Genomic DNA, 23244 nt, shown 5'->3' on the forward strand with positions numbered 1-23244 from the left:
TTCTTGATTGCCATCATGAACAGCACAGTACTCCAATAGGAACTTAGACATACCTATGATGAACACTGAAACAAATAATAATAGAAGATATATCCTTCTCAAGTAGGTTGGTGACTTGGTTCTATGGCAGAGCACTTGAACAGCAAGCACCTGGTTTTGATTCCCAGCTCTAAAAAGAAAAGCCTCTAAAACTTTAAGCCTCTACTTAACAATACTGAAATCTTACGGAGTGCCTTATCTAATAAAACTTATTGGATAACTTATTTACTAAAACTAGAAATCAACAACAGATCAAATAGTGGAAATTTCGCAAGTATTTGAAAGTAAAATACTATTAATTATGAGTCAAAACAAGAAAACAAATTACAAAATGTCTTCAGAAAATGAAATAAGATCAAAACATACCAAACTTTCAAAAGCAAAGCAGAGCTGAGAAAAATGTGTAGCTATAAATGAAGTCTTCTAAAACAGCAACAAAATACTTTTAAATCAAGAATCAAACTGCACGCCTAACACAAGTAGAAAAGTAGGAGAAGCATAAAATAGCAAAACAACAAAACCAAGAATTGACAAAGGAGAAAAATCAGAAAAAAACCAAAATTTAGATATTTGAAAACCAGACACTGACAAGTCTTCATCTATATTAAGGAAAACTTGGGCCTGGAAGGTGGCTCAGAAGTTAAGGGCAGTTCCAGGACAGCCTGGTCTACAAAGTGAGTTCCAGGACAGCCAGGGCTATACAGAGAAACCCTGTCTCGAAAAACAAAAAAAAAAAAAAAGAGACCCGGTTTCAAATCCCAGCATCCACATGGCAGCTCGCAACAACTGTAGGTAACTCCAAGAGCTGACACTCTCACATAGACATACATGCAGGCAAAACACCAATGCACGTAAAATTAAGGTAGATAAATTTAAAATAAAATAGTTTAAGAACAAAAAACCCCCTGAAAAACCTTAAATTGCTACATTACTATAGGATGAATAAGGCTCTTGGGTCCTCCCACACATCCCAAGCACTGCCTTCCGCTACTGGGCCTCTGCCCCGCCTCCGAACTTCCGGTTGGCCTGGCTCCTGCCCAGGGAGACTGCGCAGAGCAGAGCGGTTGATCCGGGTGTTGAGGGTGTTGAGCGGAAGTGCTGCTCAGGAAAGACTGGAGCCCAGCAGCGATTCATTGGAGGAAACAGGGGCTGTGGAGGCGGTTGCTAGCTCTGAGTGGTGAGTGTCAGAGTTTAAGGCTTCCTAAACTCCCAAGTTGACAACTCACACTGTGAGAGGTTTGAAGTACATTTGAGGTCTGGGCTGTAGCTTACTGAGGAACAGCTCAAGTTTTGGAAGAGCAGTTTGACCATGGTAACTCCTGTCATTTCCCATTTAAGTTGTTGGGGTGATGTCAGAGCCCAGCTATCGGTGTAAGGTTACAGGAGGTTAAAGGTAATAGGCTAGAGGGCACATTGCTCACCTCCTTACCATTCCCCGTGTGTGTTGGAGAACTGAATGGATAGGAGGACTGCACAGAGTACAATGTCGCACAACCTTAAGACATTTAATTTAATGACCCATGGCTTAGCTGGGTCAGCTTTTGAAAAGAAAAAAGGAACACCTTCTGTTAGAAAAGCAAAAGCTACTAATTCCTCCATAATTCCGTGCTTTCTAGGAAAAGAAAGTTGCTCCTTGACATTTTCCACAAAAGCAAGAAAACTTTTAACTATCCTGGCACGTATGTGGGACTCTTTGCTCCTGAATTCTCGTCATGGTCTATTCTGTGCCCCATGAAATCTAATTCTGGGTCTTGATTGAATGCTGACAGTTAAAGAACTTACCCAGAACTGATGTCACTCATTTTTCTTTTTTCTGTACTTTTCAGAAAACTTTGGTCAACCTTTGTCAATTTTATTGTATGTCTTAGATAAGTAGGTGCCATTACTTGAGAAAATTAAATATGAAAAACCAGTATTTTTATTAGATTTCTTAAATATGCTTGTCTACTTTATTCTTTTTCTGTAAGTCTTTGAATATATTGTAGGTTGAGGTGTATTGTAGTTATCTCTGTTTAGAACCAGTACTTCATACTTCTACTTGACTATAGCTCAGTACCCACTAATCAATATTCCTTAACCACCCCAAATCCCACACCTGTCTTCTCCCTCTGGGAACCATCTCTGTGTCCATGAAATAATTTCTTCTTATATCCTACATACAAGAGTACACATAGTCTTTCTGTGCCTGGCTTGTTTCACTTAACATGATAATTTAGTTCAGTCTATGTTGTTGCAAGTGATATGATTATATTCTTAGTGTTATGGGTCTGGAGTTGTTCGGCGTCTCACCAGTATATTATTAAAATTTTAACTAATCAGAAGCTTTTTATTTAAATACTGATATCAGGGCCGCATCTAAGAGCACTCCCATGATGCGGCATTTAGCTATCTCAGCCCAGGGCTTATAAAGAGAGAGAGAGAAAAAAAAACCACATTATATGTATTCTGCCTTTGCAAGAACAGCAAGTTTTACAAGATCAACCAACTTTAAGAATAGTTTTCAATGTCTGGGGAAAGGGAAGCATGCTGGCTGACAGGGGACAGCGTGTACAAGCTAGAGGTTTACATGTTACAGGCAAGTTTTGCTTTTTTTTGCTCTCTCAAAATTAATAATTAAAACTTTAAATGTAATTAACCAAAAGCTCCAAATAATCAGGATACAATTCACAGACCACATGAAGCTCAAGAAGAAGGAAGACCAAAGTGTGGATGCTTTGGTCCTTCTTAGTAGGAGAACAAAATACTCACGGGAGCAAGTATGGAGATAACGTGTAGAGCAGAGACTGAAGGAAAGGCCATCCAGAGACTGTCCCACCTGGGGATCCATCCCATATACAGTTACCAAACCCAGACACTATTGTGGATGCCAAGAAGTGCATGCTTAAAGGAGCCTGATATGGCTGTCTCCTGAGAGGCCCTGCCAGTGCCTTACAAATAAGAGGTGGATGTTTGCAGCCAACCATTGGACTGAGTTTGGGGTCCCCAGTGGAGGAGTTAGAGAAAGGACTGAAGGAGTTGAACGGGTTTGCAACCCCATAGGAAGATCAACAATATCAACCAACCAGATCCCCCAGAGCTCCCAGGGACTAATCCATTAACAAAGGAGTCCACATGGCTCCAGCTGCATGTGTAGCAGAGGATGGCCTTGTCATGCATCAATGGGAGGAGACGTCCTTGGTTCTGTTAAGGCTCAATAGATGCCCCAGTGTAGGGGAATGGAGGGTGGGGAGGAGGGAGTAGGTGGGTAGGTAGAGGAACACCCTCATAGAAGCAGGGGAGGGAGGATGTGATAGGGTGTTTCTGGGAGGGAGGGAAACCAGGAAAGGGGATAACATTTGAAATGTAAATAAAGAAAATATCCAATAAAAAATTAACCATTATACCACTTCAGTCAAGAAATAGTGGGCATTGAATATGTATTCATTTATCATCTAATGGGAAGAATTTACAAATTTAAAAAAATTTATTGTGCAGTGGTAATCCATAGAGACTATAATATAATTTAAACAATAGTAGCATTGTAAGCCAGGCATGGTGGTACATGCCTTTAATCCAAGCAGAGGCAGGCAAATCTTTGGTTTGAGGCCAGTGGTAGTGGTCAGTGGAAAGATGCATAATGGATCAAAGTACTGAGATAAAAACACTGAGTACTCAACCTAACTGGGACATCTTCAGCACTCTCCTCTCATGGGGTACAATCCCAATATTATATTGGGAGACTTGAAGAGGCCCCAACCTCAGTCACATTTTCTCAAAAATAGAGCTAGCATGGAGTGAGATGGGAGAAGATGGGAGACCAGGAGGGTGAGACAATACAAATGTACTGACTTGATATTCTTTCCAAACTCTAGTAGATTATCTTGAATAAACATTTCTCCACTCTGTTATACTCCTAAGTCAATTAGAAGCTTTTAATGGTTGTGTTTTAGTTGTCAGATAGGCTCTTATTATGTAGCCCTCATTGGCCGAGAACAGATGGTGTAGACTAGTCTGGCTTCCTCTGAGTGCTGGGATTAAAAGTGTGTACCAACACACCTACTAATGCTATATTTTTAGATTTTTAGCAGTGAAATAGCTGTTTTGCTGTCAGAAAAAGATACTGACCTCACACAGCCATGTCAAAAAGTTCACTGTAGAGTGAGTTTTCAAGCTAATATTTCTTAAAATTAAGGAATTAAAATAAGTTTAATTTTAATAAGCTTTAAGTTGCTTTTCATTAAAATTTGTTTCCCTTAGTTTTAACTAAATTAAAATTAAGGAATATCAGTCTGAATGGAATCTTGGTTTTATACTCTTAAATGAAGTCTGATTTTATATCACTATCTATATTGCATATAGAATATGATATATAATAAGTGTGCAGTAAATACTATAGAGGCATTTAAATATGTTTATACATCAACATTTGGTATGGAATATGATAACACTAGGAGCATATGAAATTGTACTGATTGATACTCCTTTGATTTGCTTTTTTATTTGTTACAGTGATGATTTAATTATTACGTTTAATATATTAAGAGAATATTTTTAAAAATTAAATCATGTTAGTATTATGCCATTTTTACCTAGAAAAAAATGGAACCATGTCTTATGTAGATTTTTCTACTTTCCAAATTCTTCATTATATATTAACAATTTTCCATAATATCTCTTTTTTAAATTTTTTATTAATCATTCCATTTGTTTACATCCCAAATGATATCTCCCTTCCCAGTTAACCTTCCACAAAGCCCCCCATCCCATCCACCCTCCTCCCCCTCCTATTTGCCTTTATGAGTATGCTCCCCCACACACCACCCACACCCTCTTCACTTTTCTAGCATTCCCCTACTCTGGGGCATTAAACCTCCACAAGACCACAGGCCTCCCCTCCCATTGATATCAGACAAGGCCATCCTCTGCTACATACGTATCTGGAGCCATGGATCCCTCCCTGTACACTCCTTGGTTGGTGGTCTAGTCCCTGGGAGCACTGGGTGGTCTGACCAGCCGACATTGTTCTTCCTATGGAGCTGAAATCCCCCTCTGCTCCTCTAGTCCTTCCACCAGCTCCCCTCACCTGGGTCCCTGAGCTCAGTCTGATGGTTGGCTGTTAGCATCCACATCTGCACTGGTCAGGTGCTGGCAGACCTCCAGGGAACAGCCACACCAGGTTCCTGTCAGCAAGCACCTCTTGGCAAGAGCAACTGTGTCAGGTTTTGGTGTCTGCAGACAGGATGGGTCCCGAGGTGGGGCGAGATGGCCCTTCCTTCAGTCTGCTCCATTGTTTTGTCTCTGACTTTCCTTTGGACAGGAACCTTAAAAACTTTGAGATGGGTTGGTGGCCCCATCCCTTGACTGGGGGCTGTGCCTATCTATTAGAGGTGATCTCTACAGGTTCTATCTCCCCTTTTCTACACATTTTGGCAACAGTCAATCCTCCTTAGGTCTGGGGAGCCTCTCGCTTCCCTGGCATCTGGGACCCTCCAATGGGTACCCCCAGTTCTTCATCCCCCACTGCTACATATTTTTATTTGATTTCCTGACCCTCTGTACCTCTCTCTCATCGTCCCCTCTCTAGGACCTGATCCTCCTCCCCCTTCCAGTTCCCTCCTCCCTCCACCTCCCAAGATCATCCTGTTTACCCCTCTATGCAGGACTGAAACATCCACACCCTGATCTTCCTCCTGAGTTCCATACAGTCTGTAGCTTGTATAGTGGACATTGTGAGATTTTGGGCTAATATCTCACAATGGGGTGACTGGGGTACCTCATTCAGGATGATTTTTTTCTAGTTCTATCCATTTGTCTGCAAATTTGATGAAGTCATTGTTATTAATAGCTGAGTAGTTCTCCATTGTGTAAATGTACATTTTCTGTATTTATTCTTCTGTTGAGGGACATCTGGGTTGTTTCCAGGTTCTGGCTATTATAAATAAGACTGTTATAAACATAGCAGAGCATATGTCCTTGTTATATGTTGGAGCATCTTTTGGATATATATTCAGTAGTTGTATAGCTGGGTCTTCAGGTAGAACTATTTACAATTTTTTTTAAGAACTGCCAATTGATTTCCAAAGTGGTGGTTGTACCAGCTTGCAGTCCCACTGGCAGTGGAGGAGTGTTCCTTTCTCCAGCATCTGCTGTCACCTGTGGGGTTTTTTTTTAAATATTTTTATTAGGTATTTTCCTCATTTACATTTCCAATGCTATCCCAAAAGTCCCCCATACCCTCCCCCCCACTCCTCTACCCACCCACTCCCACTTTTTGGCCCTGGTGTTCCCCTGTACTGGGGCATATAAAGTTTGCATGTCCAATGGGCCCCTCTTTCCAGTGATGGCAAACTAGGCCATCTTTTGATACATATGCAGCTAGAGTCAAGAGCTCCAGGGTACTGGTTAGTTCATAATGTTGTTCCATCTATAGGGTTGCAGATCCCTTTAGCTCCTTGGGTACTTTCTCTAGCTCCTCCATTGGAAGCCCTGTGATCCATCCAACAGCTGACTGTGAGCATCCACTTCTGTGTTTGCTAGTCATCTGTGTTTTTGATCTTAGCCATTCTGATTGGTATGAGGTTGAATCTCAGAGTCATTTTGATTTGCCTTTCCCTGCTAAGGATGTTGAACATTTCTTTAAGTGCTTCTCAGTTGATAATTCTCTGTTTAGCTCTGTATCCTTTTTTTTTTTTTAAATCTTGATTCTCTGGAGTCTAACTTCTTGACTTCTTTGTATATTTTGGATATTAGCCTTCTATCAGATGAGATGTAGGGTTGGTAAAGATCTTTTCCCAATCTGTAGTTTGCCTTTTTGACCTATTGACAATATCTTTTGCCTTACAGAAGCTTTTCAATTTTATGAGGTCCCATTTGTCAATTGTTGAATATGAACCTTTGGTTTTCTGTTCTGATAATTTCCCTCTGTGCCAATGTGTTTAAGGCTCTTTCCCACTTTCTCTTCTATTAGATTCAGCATATCTATTAGATTCAGCATATCTATTTGTATTGTTCTACATACTGACCTCCAGTTAAACCAGCATCATTTGTTGAAAATGCTATCTTTTTTCCACTGCATGGTTTTAGCTTCTTTTTCAAAGATCAAATGACCATAGATGTGTGGGTTTATTTCTGGGTCTTCAGTTCTATTCCATTAATCTACCTGCCTGTCTCTGTACCAATTCCATGCAGGTTTTATCACTATTGCTCTGTATGTAGTACAACTTGAGGTCAGGGACGGTGATTCCCCCAGAAGTTCTTTTATTGTTGAGAATAGTTTTCACTATCCTGGGTTTTTGTTATTCCAAATGAATTTGCAAATTGCTCTTTCTAACTCTATGAAGAATTGACTTGGAATTTTGATGGGGATTGCATTGAATCTGTAGACTGCTTTCAGTAAGATGGCCATTTTTACTATATTAATCCTGCCAATCCATGAGCATGGAAGATCTTTCCATCTACTGAGATCTTCAATTTTTTAAGTTCTTGTCATACAGATCTTTCACTTCCTTGGTTAGAGTCACACCAAGATATTTTATATTATTTGTGTTTAATTGTGAAGGGTGTTGTTTCCCTAATTGATTTCTCAACTCATTTAGACTTTGAGTAGCAGAAGGCTACTGATTAGAGTTAATTTTATACCCAGCCATTCTGCTGAAGTTGTTTATCAGCTGTAGTTTTGTGGTGGAAATTTTGGGGTGGCTTATACATACTATCATATCATCTGCAAATAGTCATATCTTGATTTCCTCCTTCCCAATTTGTATCCCTTTGATGTCCTTTTGTTGTCTAATTGCTCTGGCTAGAACTTCGAGTACTATATTGAATAGATAGGGGGAGAATGGGCAGCCTTCTTTTGTCCCTGATTTTAATAGGATTGCTTTGAGTTTCCATTTAGTTTGATATTGGTTATTGGTTTGCTGTACATTGCTTTTATTATGTTTAGGTATGTACCTTAAATTCGTGATCTCTCCAATATTTTTAACATGAAGGGGAATTGTTTTTTGTTAAAGGCTTTTTCAGCATCTAATGAGATGATCATGTGGGGTTTTTTTTCTTTGAGTTTGTTTATATAGTGGACTACATTGATGGATTCCCATCTATTGAACCATCCCTGCACTCCTGGGGTGAGCCTACTTGATCATGGTGAATGATGATTTTTATGAGTTCTTGAATTCAGTTTGTGAGAATTTTATTGAGTATTTTTGCATCAGTATTCATAAGGAAAATTGGTCTGAAATTCTCTTTCTTTGTTGGATCTTTGCACGGTTTAGGTATCAACGTAACTGTGACTTCATAGAAAGAATTGGTAGTGTTCCTTCTGTTTCTGTTTTGTGGAATAGTTTGAGAAGTATTAGAATTAGGTCTTCTTTGAAGATCTGCTAGAATTCTTCACAAAAAAACATCTGGTCCTGGGCTTTTTTTTTTTTTTTTTTTGGTTGGGAGACTTCTTTTTTTTTTTTTTTGAATTAAAATCAATATTATTTATTCCAGAATCTACTTCTATTTCCTTGAAATGGTGTACAGAAAGTCTTTGGAGAATCCCTGCATGCCCAGTGATGTGTCTGAAAACAGTTTCCCCTAAGTGCAGCAAAGAGAGTACCTATATGTCAGGACATAAACCATGTACCATTTACTGAGTATCTGTAGTATGCAGAGAATGTTAGGAGGCAGAAGAAATACACATAGGTGATACGACTGTATAAGATATGAAATCTGTATTCTCCAAATATGACACATCCAAAAGTCTGTTGTATTGTTGGGGGGGGGGGGGAAGCTCTATTGTTTGAGGTCCTGAATCAGATCAGTATAGTACACAAAGTAATTCTGTCCCTTTAGCCTGTCACCCACTGTTACAATTTTCATCATGAGGCCAAATTGATATAATGTTAGTGTGTGTATATGGTGTGTGGTGTGTGTGTGTGTGTGTGTGTCCAGAAACAACTTTAGGTGTCATTCCTTCAGGTGTCCCTCTGCTTCTTCTTTTGAGAAATGTCTCTTCCTGTTCTAGGACTCAGCCACTTCCAGCTCTGGTGCTATCTAGTTTAAACAAGAACTTAAAAAGTGCTTTCAATTCAGGGGCATCTAGGGACATAGCTCCATGCTTGCCTCAAGTGCATGAAGACCTGAGTTTGTTCTGCACTAGAGGATGAACCATATATGGTAGTGCTTTCCTACAGTCCATCACAGGAGTTATGGTGGCAGGAGAATCTCAAGTTCAAGACCAGCCTGGGCTAAAAAGAGGCCTCAACTCAAAAAAAGGGAAAAAAGAGTTTGAAGTCAGAGAGGGTATTTGAGAAGAAAGACCACCAGGAGTGATATTAGTGGGGAAGAAAGGAAATAGGATCAAGCTTGTGATGCTCATGCCTTAGTGTAACAGAGAAAATCCTCCACTCCACCAATAAATAACAAAAAAGTTGAAGTTAAACTTTAAAAATAAAAATGAGTGGATGTGAAGGCTGGATCCGAGCAAGCCGTGGAAGGAGTCTGCCGCCTGGACCCACATCTGATGAGCAGGGTCACTGACGGGATTACTGCCTTCAAAGCTGCTCGAGTTTAGGTTGGGAGACTTCTAATGACAGATTCTATTTTCTTAGGGGTTAAGGGACTGTTTAGATGTTTTCTTTGATCCTGATTTATCTTTGGTACCTGGTATCCGTCTAGAAAACCATCCATTTCATCTAGATTTTCCAGTTCTGTTGAGTAGAAGAATCTGATGATCTTTTTGAATTTCATCAGTTTCTTTTGTTATGCCTCCCTTTTCATTCCTGATTTTATTAACTTGGATACTGTCTCTCTGTGCCCTCTAGTTAGTTTTGCTAAGAGTTTATCTATCTTGTTGATTTTCTCAAAGAACCAGCTCCTAATTTTGTTGATTCTTTGTATAATTCTCTTGGTTTCTACTTGGTTGATTTCAGCCCTGAGTTTGATTATTTCCTGCCCCTATTCCTCTTGGGCATATTTTCTTCTTTTTGTTCTAGAGCTTTCAGATGTGCTGTTAAGCTGTTACTATATGCTCCCTCCAGTTTCTTTATGGAAGCACTCAGACCTATGAGTTTTCCTCTTAGTATTGCTTTCATTGTGTCCCACAAGTTTGGGTATGTTGTGTCTTCATTTTCATTAAATTCTAAAAAGTCTTTAATTTCTTTATTTCTTTCCTGACTAAGTTATCACTAAGTAGAGCATTGTTCAGCTTCCATGTGTATGTGGGCTTTCTGTTTTTTTTTTTTTTTTCTTGTTATTGAAGATCAGCTTTAGTTTGTGGTGGTCTGGTAGAATACATGGATTTAATCCAATGTTCTTGTATCTGTTGAGGTTTGCTTTGTGTGATTGAGTTTTAAGAAGTACCATAAAGTGCTGAGAAGAAGGTATATTCTTTTGTTTTAGGGTGAAATGTTCTGTAGATATCTGTTAAATCTGTTTGGTTCATAACTTCTGTTAGTTTCACTGTGTCTCTGTTTTGTTTCTGTTTTCATGATCTGTCCATTGGTGAGAGTGGGGTGTTGAAGTCTCCTACTGTGATTGTGTGATGGGTACTTTGATCTTCAGTAACATTTCTTTTATAAATGTGGGTGCCCTTGCACTTGGGGCATATATATTAAAAATTGAGAGTTCTGGATGGATGTTTTCTTTGATGAGTATGTAGGTCATGCCCTTCTCTGTCTTTTTTTGGGGGGGTGTGATAAGAGAGAGAAACTGAGAGAGAGAGAGAGACAGATAGACAGACAGACAGACTGAGTGGGTGGTAAAATAATGCGTTGGTGGCAGCAAAATCTCATCTGCTTCTGTCTCCTGGGCAAAGGTGGTTCTTGAGCGTTCCTCCACAATCTTTAGGGAAAGGTGCAGCTGCAGGGAGCACCATGAGAGCACTTCAGAGCACTTACATCCTCAGGCATTTCCTGTATATGGCTCTCCTACTCTTCTCCGTCTTTTTTGATAACTTTTGGTTGAAAGTCAATTTTATTGGATATTCGAATGACTACTCCAGCTTGTTTCTTGGGGCCATTTCCTTGGAAATTTTTTCCAGCTTTTTACTTTGAGGTAGTGCCTGTCTTTGTCACTGAGGTGTGTTTGCTGCATGCAGCAAAATGCTGGGTCCTGTTTATGTATCCAGTCTGTTAGCCTATGTCTTTTTATTGGGGAATTGAGTCCATTGATTTTGAGAAATATTACGGACCAATGGTTGTTGTTTCCTGTTATTTTTGTTGTTAGAGGTGGAATTATGCTTGTGTGGTTCTTTTCCTTTGAGTTTGTTGTGAGAAGATTAATTTCTTAGTTTTCTTGGGTGTAGTTTCCCTCCTTATATTGGAGTTCTCCTTCTCTTATCCTCTTTAGGGCTTGATTAGTGGAAAGATATTGTTTAAATTTGGTTTTGTCATGGAATATCTTGATTTCTCCATCTATGTTAATTGAAAGTTTTGCTGGGTATAGTAGCCTGGACTGGCATTTTTTTCCTCTTAGGGTCTGTCTGTATGACATCTGCCCAAGATCATCTGACTCTTAGAGTCTCTGTTGAGAAGCCTGATGTAATACTGATAGGTCTGCCTTTATATGTTACTTGACCTTTTTCCCCTCACTGCTTTCAATATTCTTTCTTTGTTCTGTACATTTGGTGTTTTAATTATTATGTGATGGGAGGAATTTCTTATCTGGTCCCATCTCGTATGGTTATAGGCATCTCATTCTTTAGGTTAGAGAAGTTTCTTCTATAATTTTCTTGAGGATGTTTGCTGGCCCTTTGAATTGGGAATCTTTACTCTTTTCTATGCTTATTATTTGGTCTTTTCATTGTGTCCTGGATTTCTGGAATGTTTTTAGTTAGGAGCTTTTTGCTTTTTGTATTTTCTTTGACTGTTGTGTCAGTGTCTTCTATGGTATCTTCTATGCCTGAGATTCTCTCTTCTATCTCTTATATTCTGTTGGTGATGCCTGCTTCTGTGACTCCTACTCTTTTTTTCTAGGTTTCCTATCTCCAGGGTTGTCTTCCTTTGTGTTTTCTTTAATGTTTCAATTTCCATTTTTAGATTCTGGATGGTTTTGTTCAATTCCTTCACCTGTTTGATTGTGTTATCCCGCATTTTTTTAAGAGATTTATGTGTTTCCTCTTTGAGGGCTTCTACTTATTTACTTGTGCTCTCCTGTATTTCTTTAAGAGAGTTATTTATGTCCTTCTTAAAGTCCTCTATCATCTTTATGAGATGGGATTTTATATCTGAATCTTGCTTTTCAGGTGTGTTGGGGCATCCAGGGTTTGCTGTGGTGGGAGAAATGAGTCCTGATGTTGCCAAGTAGTATTGGTTTCTGTTCCTTAGGTTTTTGCACTTGCCTTTTACCATCTGGTTATCTCTGGTGTTAACTGGCTGGTGTTAACTGGCTGGTGTTAACTGGCCTTGCTGTCTCTGAATGGAGCACGTCCCTCCTTCCTGTGTGCCTGTGATTCTGTGATCCTGGGGTCAAGCTGCATCTGGGTGTGGGGTGAGTGGGTGGGGATTCAGAGCACAGACTCTGCTCCCAGGGCAGATACAAACTGGAAGCCTGGGCCTCTGACTGGGCTGGGTCCCTGCATCCCTGGGTCTCAAGGGTCACAGTTATGCCAGGTATTGGGGCAGGGTTTGGGGATCTCATCTGTGATCCTGGATGTGTCCGAACACCTGGGGGTCAAGCTGCATCTCGGTTGAGTGGGTGGGGATCCAGAGCACCAGCTCCACTCTGGGAGCAGGTACAAATTGGAAGGAGTGTGTGTCTCTGGCTAGGATGGGGATTGGAGTCTCACCTGTGATCCTAGATATGTCAGAACACCGGTTGGTTCACCTGGGTGTGGGCTGAGTGTGTGGGGATCCACAGCACTGGCTCCATTCCCATCACAGGTGCAAACCAGAAGAGGCCTGCGTCTATGGCTGGATCATTAACAATCTTTATTATATATTTTAAAAAATAGTAGAAAAATGTTAGTAACAATACAATTTGCTTTACTTCAGATATATAATTTCACAAATTTTTGGTTAAAAAGTAGTAAAAAGAATCCCATTTTGTTTATTGCTCACATTTTAGGTAACTTAACATTGTAAAACCAGGAAAGAAAGAAAGAAAGAAAGAAAGAAAGAAAGAAAGAAAGAAAGAAAGAAAGAAACCTTTCATTCTTAGAGTTGAGCACATAGTTTTTGTAGAAGGATGAATCAGTTGACAGTCAATCAATTAACAGTTCTCCTCTGGAAAAATTTTACATTAAAGGTAGGTAAAAGGCATCCATGGGAATGTCCAACAGAGCCCATTCGTTACGTTTCAGTCTGTGTACATTTGTGCATATACTTTTGAAAAATTCAGACCTGTGGGTATATAGTCCAAATGTATAAAAGCCAATGAGTCCATACTGTAGAGTGACCTGAAAACGTAGGGAGAAGGGAAGCGGTAGTTGAGATAGTTGAAAGGAATTTCAGAATGTAGGCCCTGCACTTAAGAGATAGTAATGTACAAAGGTCAGAAGAAAATTTCCAGGTAGGGCTTTTGTTAAGGGCTTCTGATGCAGAGGAAGGGAAAGCATCATGGGAGTGCCTGTGGCTACTGCCTCTGGGTTAGTGTGGAGGCTGCTTTGAAAGGAAATTAAAATAGGAAGGGCCTGTTTATTAAAGTAATGGAGAGTGAAGCTCAAGGAGGGGAGGAACATTCTTTTCTGGGAATACACGGAGCACTTCCTGGAACTCAGGTAGTTCTTTGCCTTCCATTTATAGTCTGAAGTTTTTAGACAAACATAGATTAAACTAACCTTGAGTTATAGTTTTGAACAAAACATTCCCCACATGATGATCATCACAGCTGCATTCAATATTGAATAACTCTGACCAAAGATGAAAGTAGCAGATGATGAGACAGAAGAGTAGAGCAAAGTTGTCAAAAACTTACCTTTTTTTTTTTCAAGTTACATCAGATATTTGCAGGACGAAAAAATTATTTTTTAAACCAAAGTAGCCTTTAAATTATTGCAAAATAACCTAGGAAACGTAATTATAATACACATATTAGAGATGTTCTCTACAGAAAATCTGGTAGAAAACTAATGATATACTGTCCAACTGGGTAGCATCTAAAATTAGTGATTTTTAAAGTCAACCAAGAATAAATTAATCAAGGTAGCTTATTTAGGTTTTCTCTGGTAAAAATTCTGTCCCCTTACTTATTCTTAAATTTGAGAGATTTAGGATTTAATTGAGCCCATTCAAGTGGTTACATAAAATCCCAGCAGTTGTTGTTGATCTGGTCACAAAGATCTAGTGTATAAACATCCTGGCCTTGAGGGATAATCTGCTATTTCATGATGAAACTATTAAAAGAGAAACATACTCAGCTTTTTATGGGGCCAGGAGTTTGTTTGGCTTTGGCCTTTTATGGCCTCATTTCCTAATGAGTTAACAATCACTTAGATTAATTTAGGAGCCCTTGTGACAAAAGCAGTAAGAATTTAATGGTTGTTTTGTCCAGAGAATGATCTATTAGAGCCATAGTTCCAGTTTCAAGTGAGTACGTTTACTAACCATGAAGCAAGCAAAGGTAAAAGAATAAATAGAAAGCAGAGGAGAAATAGCAAAACCTTATCAACTTGGGTAGAAATTGCCAGGGGAAATTCCATTGAGGCAATCTGGTAGAGTATGTGACTGAGAATCTCAGACAGAGCAGTGTTCCCTTGGGTCAGTACTCTAAGGAAAAGAACCAATATAAAGCAGTGGATAGACAGCAAAACACCAACTCTTGTTCTTACAACATCAAGCAGAAATGACTGGGAAAGCACTGTTTAAACTGTCATACTGGAGTACCTGACAAAGAACATTCTCTTCCCTGGGACAAGAAAGGGAAGAAGGAGTTCTTCACTCCCATAGCCTACCCTCAACATGTACAAAGAGCACAGGACAGACAGTTTACCAATATAATTTATAATGATGATGCACTTGAATTCAATGGTATCTGTAAGATTATTTGAGAGAATTGAATGCATAGAATGTATACCATACTTGTCATGGCTGACAGGTCTTACGTTCGGGCTCTGAACATACATCTGCCCTTTATTCTGTGTGGTAAAACATAAAACTCTCATTTATATTGAATGTGTACTCTTAAGTTAATAACATGTCTTTTCCCTCTTTTAGAAGAGGCAGATCATTAGTACATCAGCAGAACTCTTGGCAGCTTTGCTGTTTGTAATAATGTTGTTGATATTCCGTGCACTTACTGATATGAATATTGCTGGACCGTATCATTTCACTGCTCAACCCATTGCTATCATGCCTTCTTTCATCAAAGATGCCCAGGAGTGGGAATTGGTTTACATACCTTCTGAAATTGATGTGGTAAGAGAAATCATTGAGGATGTAAAGAGGAATCTCAACACCACTATCAAAGGTAGACATTGAAGTTTTTGATAAAAGACTGCTGCATCTATAAAAAAAAAACAAAATAATGCTAAAAATTGAGGTTAAGATGGAGTTATGTCTTTTTTCCTTTCTTCTTTTAATTAATTTATTTTTACACTCCATATTCCATTTCCCACCCACCTCCATCCACCCTCTGACTGCTCTGCATCCCACACCTCCTCCCCATCCCCCTTGTCTCCACGTGGATGACCCCACCCCCCCAACCCACCTGACCTCTCCTCCAGTCTCTTGAGGGTTGGGTGCATCATCTCTGAATTAACACAGAACCTGGAAGTCCTCTGCTGTATGTGTATTGTGGCCCTCATATCAGCTGGTGTATGCTGTTTGTTTGGAGGTCCAGTGTTTGAGAGATCTTGGAGGTCCAGATTAATTGAGACTGCTGGTCTTCTTACAGGATTGCCCTTCTCCTTAGCTTCTTTCAGCCTTCCTTAATTCAACAGCACGAGTCAGCTGCTTCTGTCCATTGATTGGGTGCAAATATCTGCATCTGACTCTTTCAGCTGCTTGTTGGGTCTTTTGGAGAGCAGTCATGATTGGTCCCTTTTTGTGAGCATTCCATAGTCTCAGTAATAGTGTCAGGCCTTGAGACCTCCCCTTGAGCTAGAACCACTTTGGGCCTGTCGCTGGACCTTCCTTTCCTCAGGCTCCTCTCCATTTCCATCCCTGTAATTATGAGTCAGAGATGTGACTCTGGGATGGCAACCTCGCTGCCCTGTCTTCCTGCTGCAGGTGGGCTCTAGAAGTCCCCTCTCCCTACTGCCAGGCATTTCATCTAAGGTCCCTCCCTTTGAGTCCTGTATGGTGGACAGCAGCTGCATGGCTGGAAGGAGCATCTTAGAGAGAGAGTAAGGAAGCCCAAAGTATAAACAGCAACAACAGCAAAGAACACATTTAGCTCTGGCCAGCATCAGAAAAAGACAAACAAAATGAGAGAGGGAGGGAGAAAGAAGAGGGAAGAGGAAGGTTAGGGGAGGATAGTTATGCCTTTCTGGCAAAAAGCTGAACCTCATGGCAACTCAATGTGCTATAGAGTAAGAATTCAGAAAAGAAAAGTACATTATCTCATTAAAGGGATACTTATTCTGTCTGTCTTGTCTTGTTTTGTTTTAGCATGGCTTAAGGTGATTCTGCCTTCCTAGGGGTGCCCCTGGCTTCCTGAGGGGTGCTCTCTTGTCCAGATTCATAAACTCACCAAACTGGATTAACCCTTTTATGTTTTGGGTAGCTTGAAATGTTAGGTCTCATGGAAATCTAGAAATAAAATTCCAAAGCTAGAATTCTAGTCTCCCCCCTCAGGTAGAACCTTTAGGTAGGAAAGGGTGCTCATTTAGGAGGAGATAAGAAAGTAGATCTTGCTTCTGGTAATCCTGGACGTGTTTTGTGTGGTCCCTGTCCTGAATGTGGCCTGTCCAGTTACTATCTCTTGTTCTCATTACTCAGCTCTGAAGAGATGACCATAACTACCATTAGGGAATTGGGATAAGAACTGATCTGGCTGAATGGGGCATTGGGTACAGCAGTTGGAATACCTCTCTGATGAGCCTATCTAAAAGATACCAGAAGTATATCCATGATTTGTATATCTTAATTGCCATGTGTAGGAAAGAAAGGAACCCCTTGACTGGCAACTGGAAAGAGACTTGAGGGAGAAGTAAAGGTGATAGTTATTAGTATTACAGGTCTTAGAATGGGAGGGAGCCAAAAGAGGCAGAAGAGGGCTGTTTTAAATGTCCAAATCAGAGTCCTTTATTCTCTTGATAGGTTCACCGAGCTTGTGTCCTCTGTGCTCCCTCTAGTTTTTTACTGTGGCCTCCAAGGTTGGACTCAGTAGTAATGAACCCAGCACCTGTGTTTGTTTGAGCATTCTGATAGCTGTTGCAGTGGCTAGAATCACAGTGAATTTTCTTCTAGAGAGGGAGAGACCTTTAACCATCATTCAATTTTTAGGTTAAAATGAGAGTGGGTGTGTTTTCCCAGCTGCTAATTGGCACTACATTGTTGAATTAAACAACAGTCAGAATGTCCACACTGGGCACCAATTTTCTTATGGAGAAGAAAACCATCCATGGTACATAGTTGTCTAAATAACATTTAGTGACTCCTTGAACTGTTTGAGAAATATGCTAATCATTTTCATTTTTGGTTATGCTTTTCTGGTGGATGTTTTGGACTATGCAGGCTGCCAAATCTGACCATTTTTGTTTTTAGCATCAGAGTCAGACAAAGATATAGTCCTTTTGAGTCTTCAAATTTCTGTATTTCATTAACTTTTTTTTCCTTTTTTCAAGACAGGGTTTTTCTGTGTAGCCCTGGCTGTCCTGGAACTCACTCTGTAGACCAGGCTGGCCTCGAACTCAAAAATCCTCCTGCCTCTGCCTCCCAAGTGCTGGGATTAAAGGCATATGCCACCACTACCCAGCCATTAAGATCACTTTTAAAAATAATTCTTGAATTTATTTTGAACATTTTCTTCTTCCTTCTGGGACTAAAATGACATGTACACTAGATGCTTTGCATTGATCCATGTGTCAGTGAGGCTGTGTTCAACTTCTTCCAGTCTTCTTCATGATGCTGCTGAGGCTGGGCAATTTCATTGATCTGTCTCCACTACTTTCTTCTCTATTACCATCAGACTGTTATCAGATGAGGTTTAATTTGAAGTGCTAGCCACTCCCTGTCTTTGCTCTTCTTTGAAACAGCTTTATAAAGCATCAAGAAATACAATGTACCTTGCAGATATACCATCTGTCTATTGAATGTATATGAATCAGTGGGTTTCAGTGTACTTGGAGCGGTACAAGTACTACAGCAGTGGGTTAGAGTTCACCTCCAAAGAAGCTGTCCGTGGTCCTGACGCCATCAGGGAACACTAGAATGCTTCCTGCCCTCTAGACTGTCCTGGTTGGATGTACATTGTGCTGCTTGTTCATCTAACATCACCCAACTTTTCATAGTAAAAATTTATAAAATGCCAAAAAGATTTTGTACCTGAAATATCCATTAATTACTCTCTTGCCAATATTTAAGATAAAAAAGAATCACAATATTTGTAATAGATTTTTGTCTATATAAAGTAGCATCTCACCTCACAAACAGAATTACTGAATGTTTTACTTAAGCAGACAATTTTGTCCCTCTGTAGTTCGAGGTTTTCCTTCAGAAGCAGAGTTTGAGGAGTACATTCTCTTTGATAATATGTCTCAGAAAGTACTGGCTGCCATTGTTTTTGACTGTGGCTTCAAAAACAAAAGTGATCCTCTGCCACTTCAGGTAAGAAAATTTTATTTTAGGTTTTCAAATAAGTAGTGTTCCTATAATAGTACCTTTACCTTCTAGGATTTTTAATGAATTAATTACTATTAGCCCAATTTTACAAATGGAGAAGGTATCATTCCTGAAACAAACTAATAATATGTAATAAAGCAAGAATACTAATTCATTTTTGAGTGAGTTAATGTCTTTGCATGTATTACTGATTATAAGAGAGTGGGATTTTTAAGTCTTCACTATCAACTTGACTAGACTTAGAATCACCTAAGACATCTGTGAAGGTATTTTTAGAAAGGGTAAAATAAGGGGATAAGAACCACCCTAAATGTGGAGAGTAATGTCTCATGGGCTGTACAGGGGAAAGGAGAAAGCCAGCAGAGTCCTGCCATTTCACCTTTTCAAGGTTTTGGCTATAGTGTGAACTACTCTGCTCTGCCATGCCTTTCTTTAGCATCTGAAACTGAGTCAAAATAAATCTTTAGTCCTTTAAATTGTTTCTGTCAGGTATTGTCACAGCAACACACACACACACACACACACACACACACACACACACACACACACACACACACAGGAGAGAACTGTAGACTAAGAAGAAACCTTAAATAACCAGCACTTGTATTTCATACACAGTGGCAAAGATGTGTTTTAAGTCAGAGGCATTTTTATTGGTAGACAACTGAACTCAGAAATCCCTTCTTCAAGTAAGAAACAAAATATAATTCCTTTCATAAATCTACAGAAGACTTGTAGACTTAAATGTATCAATTCAACCATATGGTTTCAGGACTGAAGAGGGGCTGATGGTGTCTACAGAAAGACAAGGAAAGAGCAGTGCTTTGAATTTGGAGTTCCTAGAAAATTTTATAGGCATCCTATCCTGGTGGTTGTAGAAATAAGTGACCAGTCTGTAGTACCTAGAGATTGAGCCACACATACAGTTTCTAAAGCAGGCACTTATTGGAAGACAGAAGTAGGATCTGTATTGTCTTAATATCCCTTATTTTGTGGCTCCATTCAACTATGCCAGCTTTCTTAGCTTGGCATAAAGCTATATATCCATTGATGTGGAGTTAGGTGCATGGGCATTAGCATACATTGGCCCAAAGTATCTTCAGTGCCATGCCAAGTGTCATTCTTGCTACCTACAGACTCTTCTCAAATCTCAAATCTTTGAATGAAATTCCCAATGCTAAAATTCCCATAGATTTTCTCTAGTGCTTAGTCTATTTTAATAATCTCTCTAGAATCTTACTTACTTACTTACCTACTTACTTACTTACATGTATATGATGTGTGTGTGAGTGTAGGCACTCAGCCATGGCCACAGCATACACATGGTGGTCAGGAGACAACTTTGGGGAATCAGTTCTCTCCTTTTCCCGTGGGTTTTGGAATTTAAACTTGGTTCTTCAGGATTGCATAGCAAGTGCTTTTAACCCCTGTGCCATCTTGACAGCCTTTTTTGATGGTTTTCTGTGTAATTCTAATAGGTCTGCCTTCATGTTACTTGACCTTTTTCTCTTACTGCTTTTAATACTCTCTTTATTTAGAGCATTTGTTGTTCTGATAATTATGTGTCAGGAGGAATTTCTTTTCTGGTCCAGTCTACTTGGAGTTCTGTAAGCTTCTTGTTTGTTCATGGGCATCTCTTTCTTTAGGTTAGGGAAGTTTTCTTCTATAATTTTGTTGAAAATATTTACGTTGATAATCTTCATTCTCATCTATACCTATTATCCTTGGGTTTTGTCTTCTCATTGTGTCCTGGATTTCCTTGGATGTTAGAATCTTTTTGAATTTTTCATTTTCTTTGACTGTGGTGCCCATGTTCTCTATGGAATCTTTTGCACCTGAGATTCTCTCTTCCATCTCTTGTATTCTGCTGGTGATGCTCACATCTATGGCTCCTGATTTCTTTCCTAGGTTTTCTATCTCCAGAGTCGTCTCCCTTTGTGATTTCTTCATTGTTTCTACTTCCATTTTTAGATCCTGGATGGTTTTGTTCAATTCCTTCACCTGTTTGGTTGTGTTTTCCTGTAATTCTTTAAGGGATTTTTGTGTTTCCTCTTTAACTTATGCCTGTTTAGCTGTGTTCTCCTGTATTTCTTTAAGGGAGTTATTAATGTCCTTCTTAAAATTCTCTACCAGCATCACGTGATATGATTTTCTATCTGAATCTTGCTTTTCCGGTGTGTTGGGGTATCTAGGACTTGCTTTGGTGGGAGTACTGGGTTCTGATTATGCTAAGTAGTCTTGGTTTCTGTTGGTAAGCTTCTTACATTTGCCTTTTGCCATCTGGTAATCTCTGGTGTTAGATGTTCTAGCTGTCTCTGGCTGGCATTTGTTCCTCCTGTGAGTCTGTTAACCCGTGTCAGCATTCCTGGGAGACCAGCTCTCTCCTGGCAAGGCCAGTGCACAGAGGGCTGTGGAACAGCTCCACCTCCTGGCTCCAGATGTAGGCCTGTAGGACCCTGTCCTAGAAGCTCTGTTGCTTCTGTGGGTGCACTCCTGTGTGGACCCGCCTTCTCCTGCATGTACCCACCTTAGAGAGTGCTTTCCATTTTATTAAACAAATAATGTTCCATGTAACAAGCTTTGATTAAAGGGTTTTTATTTTTAAAAATTACACTTAAGAAACTGAATCGTGAAGACTTAATATTTAAAGAAATTATTTATAAAGCATATTTGTGATAATATACTAATATCCAAGATATTTGAAAAGTCCTATAATTCAATAATAAAAATTTTAATTTGGGGAATGTTTATAAAATTAAACAATGAGATACTACTATCAAACACATGCATCATATATCTTATATATATATATATATATTAACATATTTATTTCCTGCTTTTATTCCCTAATCTGAACTCTAGACACTATTTCCCAATATTGCCAGCTGAATGGTGTTTCTACATTCTCTTTTTCTTTCAGTTAGTGGGCATGATTTCTGGTTTTTTTTTTCCTATATCTTGAACAGGTGCATAGCACTCTGTTCTATGGTGATGTCATGGTTTGATCCATCTCATAGATTGCCATTAAGGTAATTCTTATATATTTAGACCACAGACAACATTATAGCAAACTTGCTGTTCAAAATTAATTTATAATTCAAGATTATTCAAATCTGTTTCTTTAGAAGGTATTTCTGAGTTGATCAATAATTGACTGCTGTGGTTTCAGAGATTGTTGTGAAATTAACTCATTAAAATATAATAGCCATTGAACAGTATTAGGAGGTAATCAGGTCATGAGGACTCTACCTGATAAAAGAAGAGTGCAGTCCCCTTTTGCTTCTGTACTTCTTTGTCTTTCACCCCTAACTATATGAATCAAAGGACGTCTTTCCTTCATGGACCATTTTGTAAACAACCAGCAAACTGCCCTTGATAATGCCATCTCTACTTCTATAGCTCTTACAAATTGGTCAAATTACAGCAGCAAAGAATAAGTTGTGATAATTTTTGTGCTTCTGTTAGCTATTAGTTATTGCTTGATTCTCCATTGGTATGCCATTTTTCATTCATCCTACAAGGATTGGATTCATGTGCTTGTTTGTCTATAGCTCTGCAAACATTCATTGTTCAGCTTTTTATTTTGCCAATATAAGTTCAAAGAGTAGCTTATACATCTATAGTATAAATTAACATTTATTTCATGTCCTTGAGAATCTTTTCATGCTTGTCTTTCAAATGAATCTAGGGAGCGTACAGTCTCTACCTTGCTCACTGTGCATTCTAGGCATTCAGAATTTATCAGATTGGTTTCATCTCTAAAGTCACTTGGTTTTCTACTGGGATGTAACTTTATTGGTTTTCAACATATATGACTTTTTATTAATACTTTCAGGTAAAATATCACTTGCGTTTTGTTGGTGCACAGAGGACCATCTGGTGGCCAGACAAGTTAGGCTGGAAAACGAGACTTCTCTTTCCTAATCATCCTTCTATACGACCCAGGAATCCAAATTATCTTGATGGAGGAAGTCCTGGTAAGCAGGTCCTCAGCATGCTTATTTTATCAAGATGGTCACAAGCTACTACTGTTATGCCCGGATTTCGAGACCCCCTAAAGAGACCACCAGGAACCACAACTCCAGGGCAAGCACAGGAGAGTCTTTATTCAGGCTCAAGCCTGGACCACAAACCTTCCTTATGCAACAAGATAGGAGAGCGGCACCAAGGTATAAGGTATAAGGAATGGGGATTATAAAGGAAAAACCTGCAAGTGGGGATTTCTAAGCCTTGATGTTACATGATTGGGTAAGAGGGTAAAAGAATGTTGGCCTTTAAGCTGATTGGTTCAGAGAATCTGGTCAACTACAAGGAGGGGACCACACATCTAAAAGAGGAGTATCTTGACTCATGTTTCCCACCCTGTTGTTATCTGCTGGCCACAGCTGTCATGTCTATTTTGCAACTGCCAAGAATATCTCATGGTTTTTCTCAGAACTTAGGGGTGGGGACCAAGTGACTCTAAGGACAAGTTAGCTTAAAATGGAATCTGAAAAACAAAATGGAGTTTGTTCTGCTACTT

The 23244-nt window shown here is 39.4% G+C and overlaps 1 protein-coding gene across 3 annotated transcripts in view; it reads left to right on the forward strand.

Moving 5' to 3' along the window:
* Positions 1-1096: 1096 nt before the first annotated feature.
* Abca16 (ATP-binding cassette, sub-family A (ABC1), member 16) overlaps positions 1097-23244 on the forward strand; it is a 135246-nt gene continuing 113098 nt past the window's right edge. Inside the window, exons 1-4 of one of the 3 annotated variants that reach the window (XM_006507683.2) lie at positions 13137-13245; positions 15153-15405; positions 18580-18707; positions 22558-22699. In XM_006507683.2, the coding sequence (XP_006507746.1) occupies positions 13186-13245; positions 15153-15405; positions 18580-18707; positions 22558-22699 (583 nt within the window). In that variant the 5' untranslated portion in view covers positions 13137-13185. Of the gene's footprint in view, positions 1217-13136; positions 13246-15152; positions 15406-18579; positions 18708-22557; positions 22700-23244 lie in introns of those variants that run through there. The other 2 variants (NM_001278944.1, NM_001278943.1) reach the window with 2 other exon arrangements.

Source organism: Mus musculus, chromosome 7 (assembly GCF_000001635.26).
Source record: "Mus musculus strain C57BL/6J chromosome 7, GRCm38.p6 C57BL/6J".
Lineage (NCBI taxonomy): Eukaryota > Metazoa > Chordata > Mammalia > Rodentia > Muridae > Mus > Mus musculus.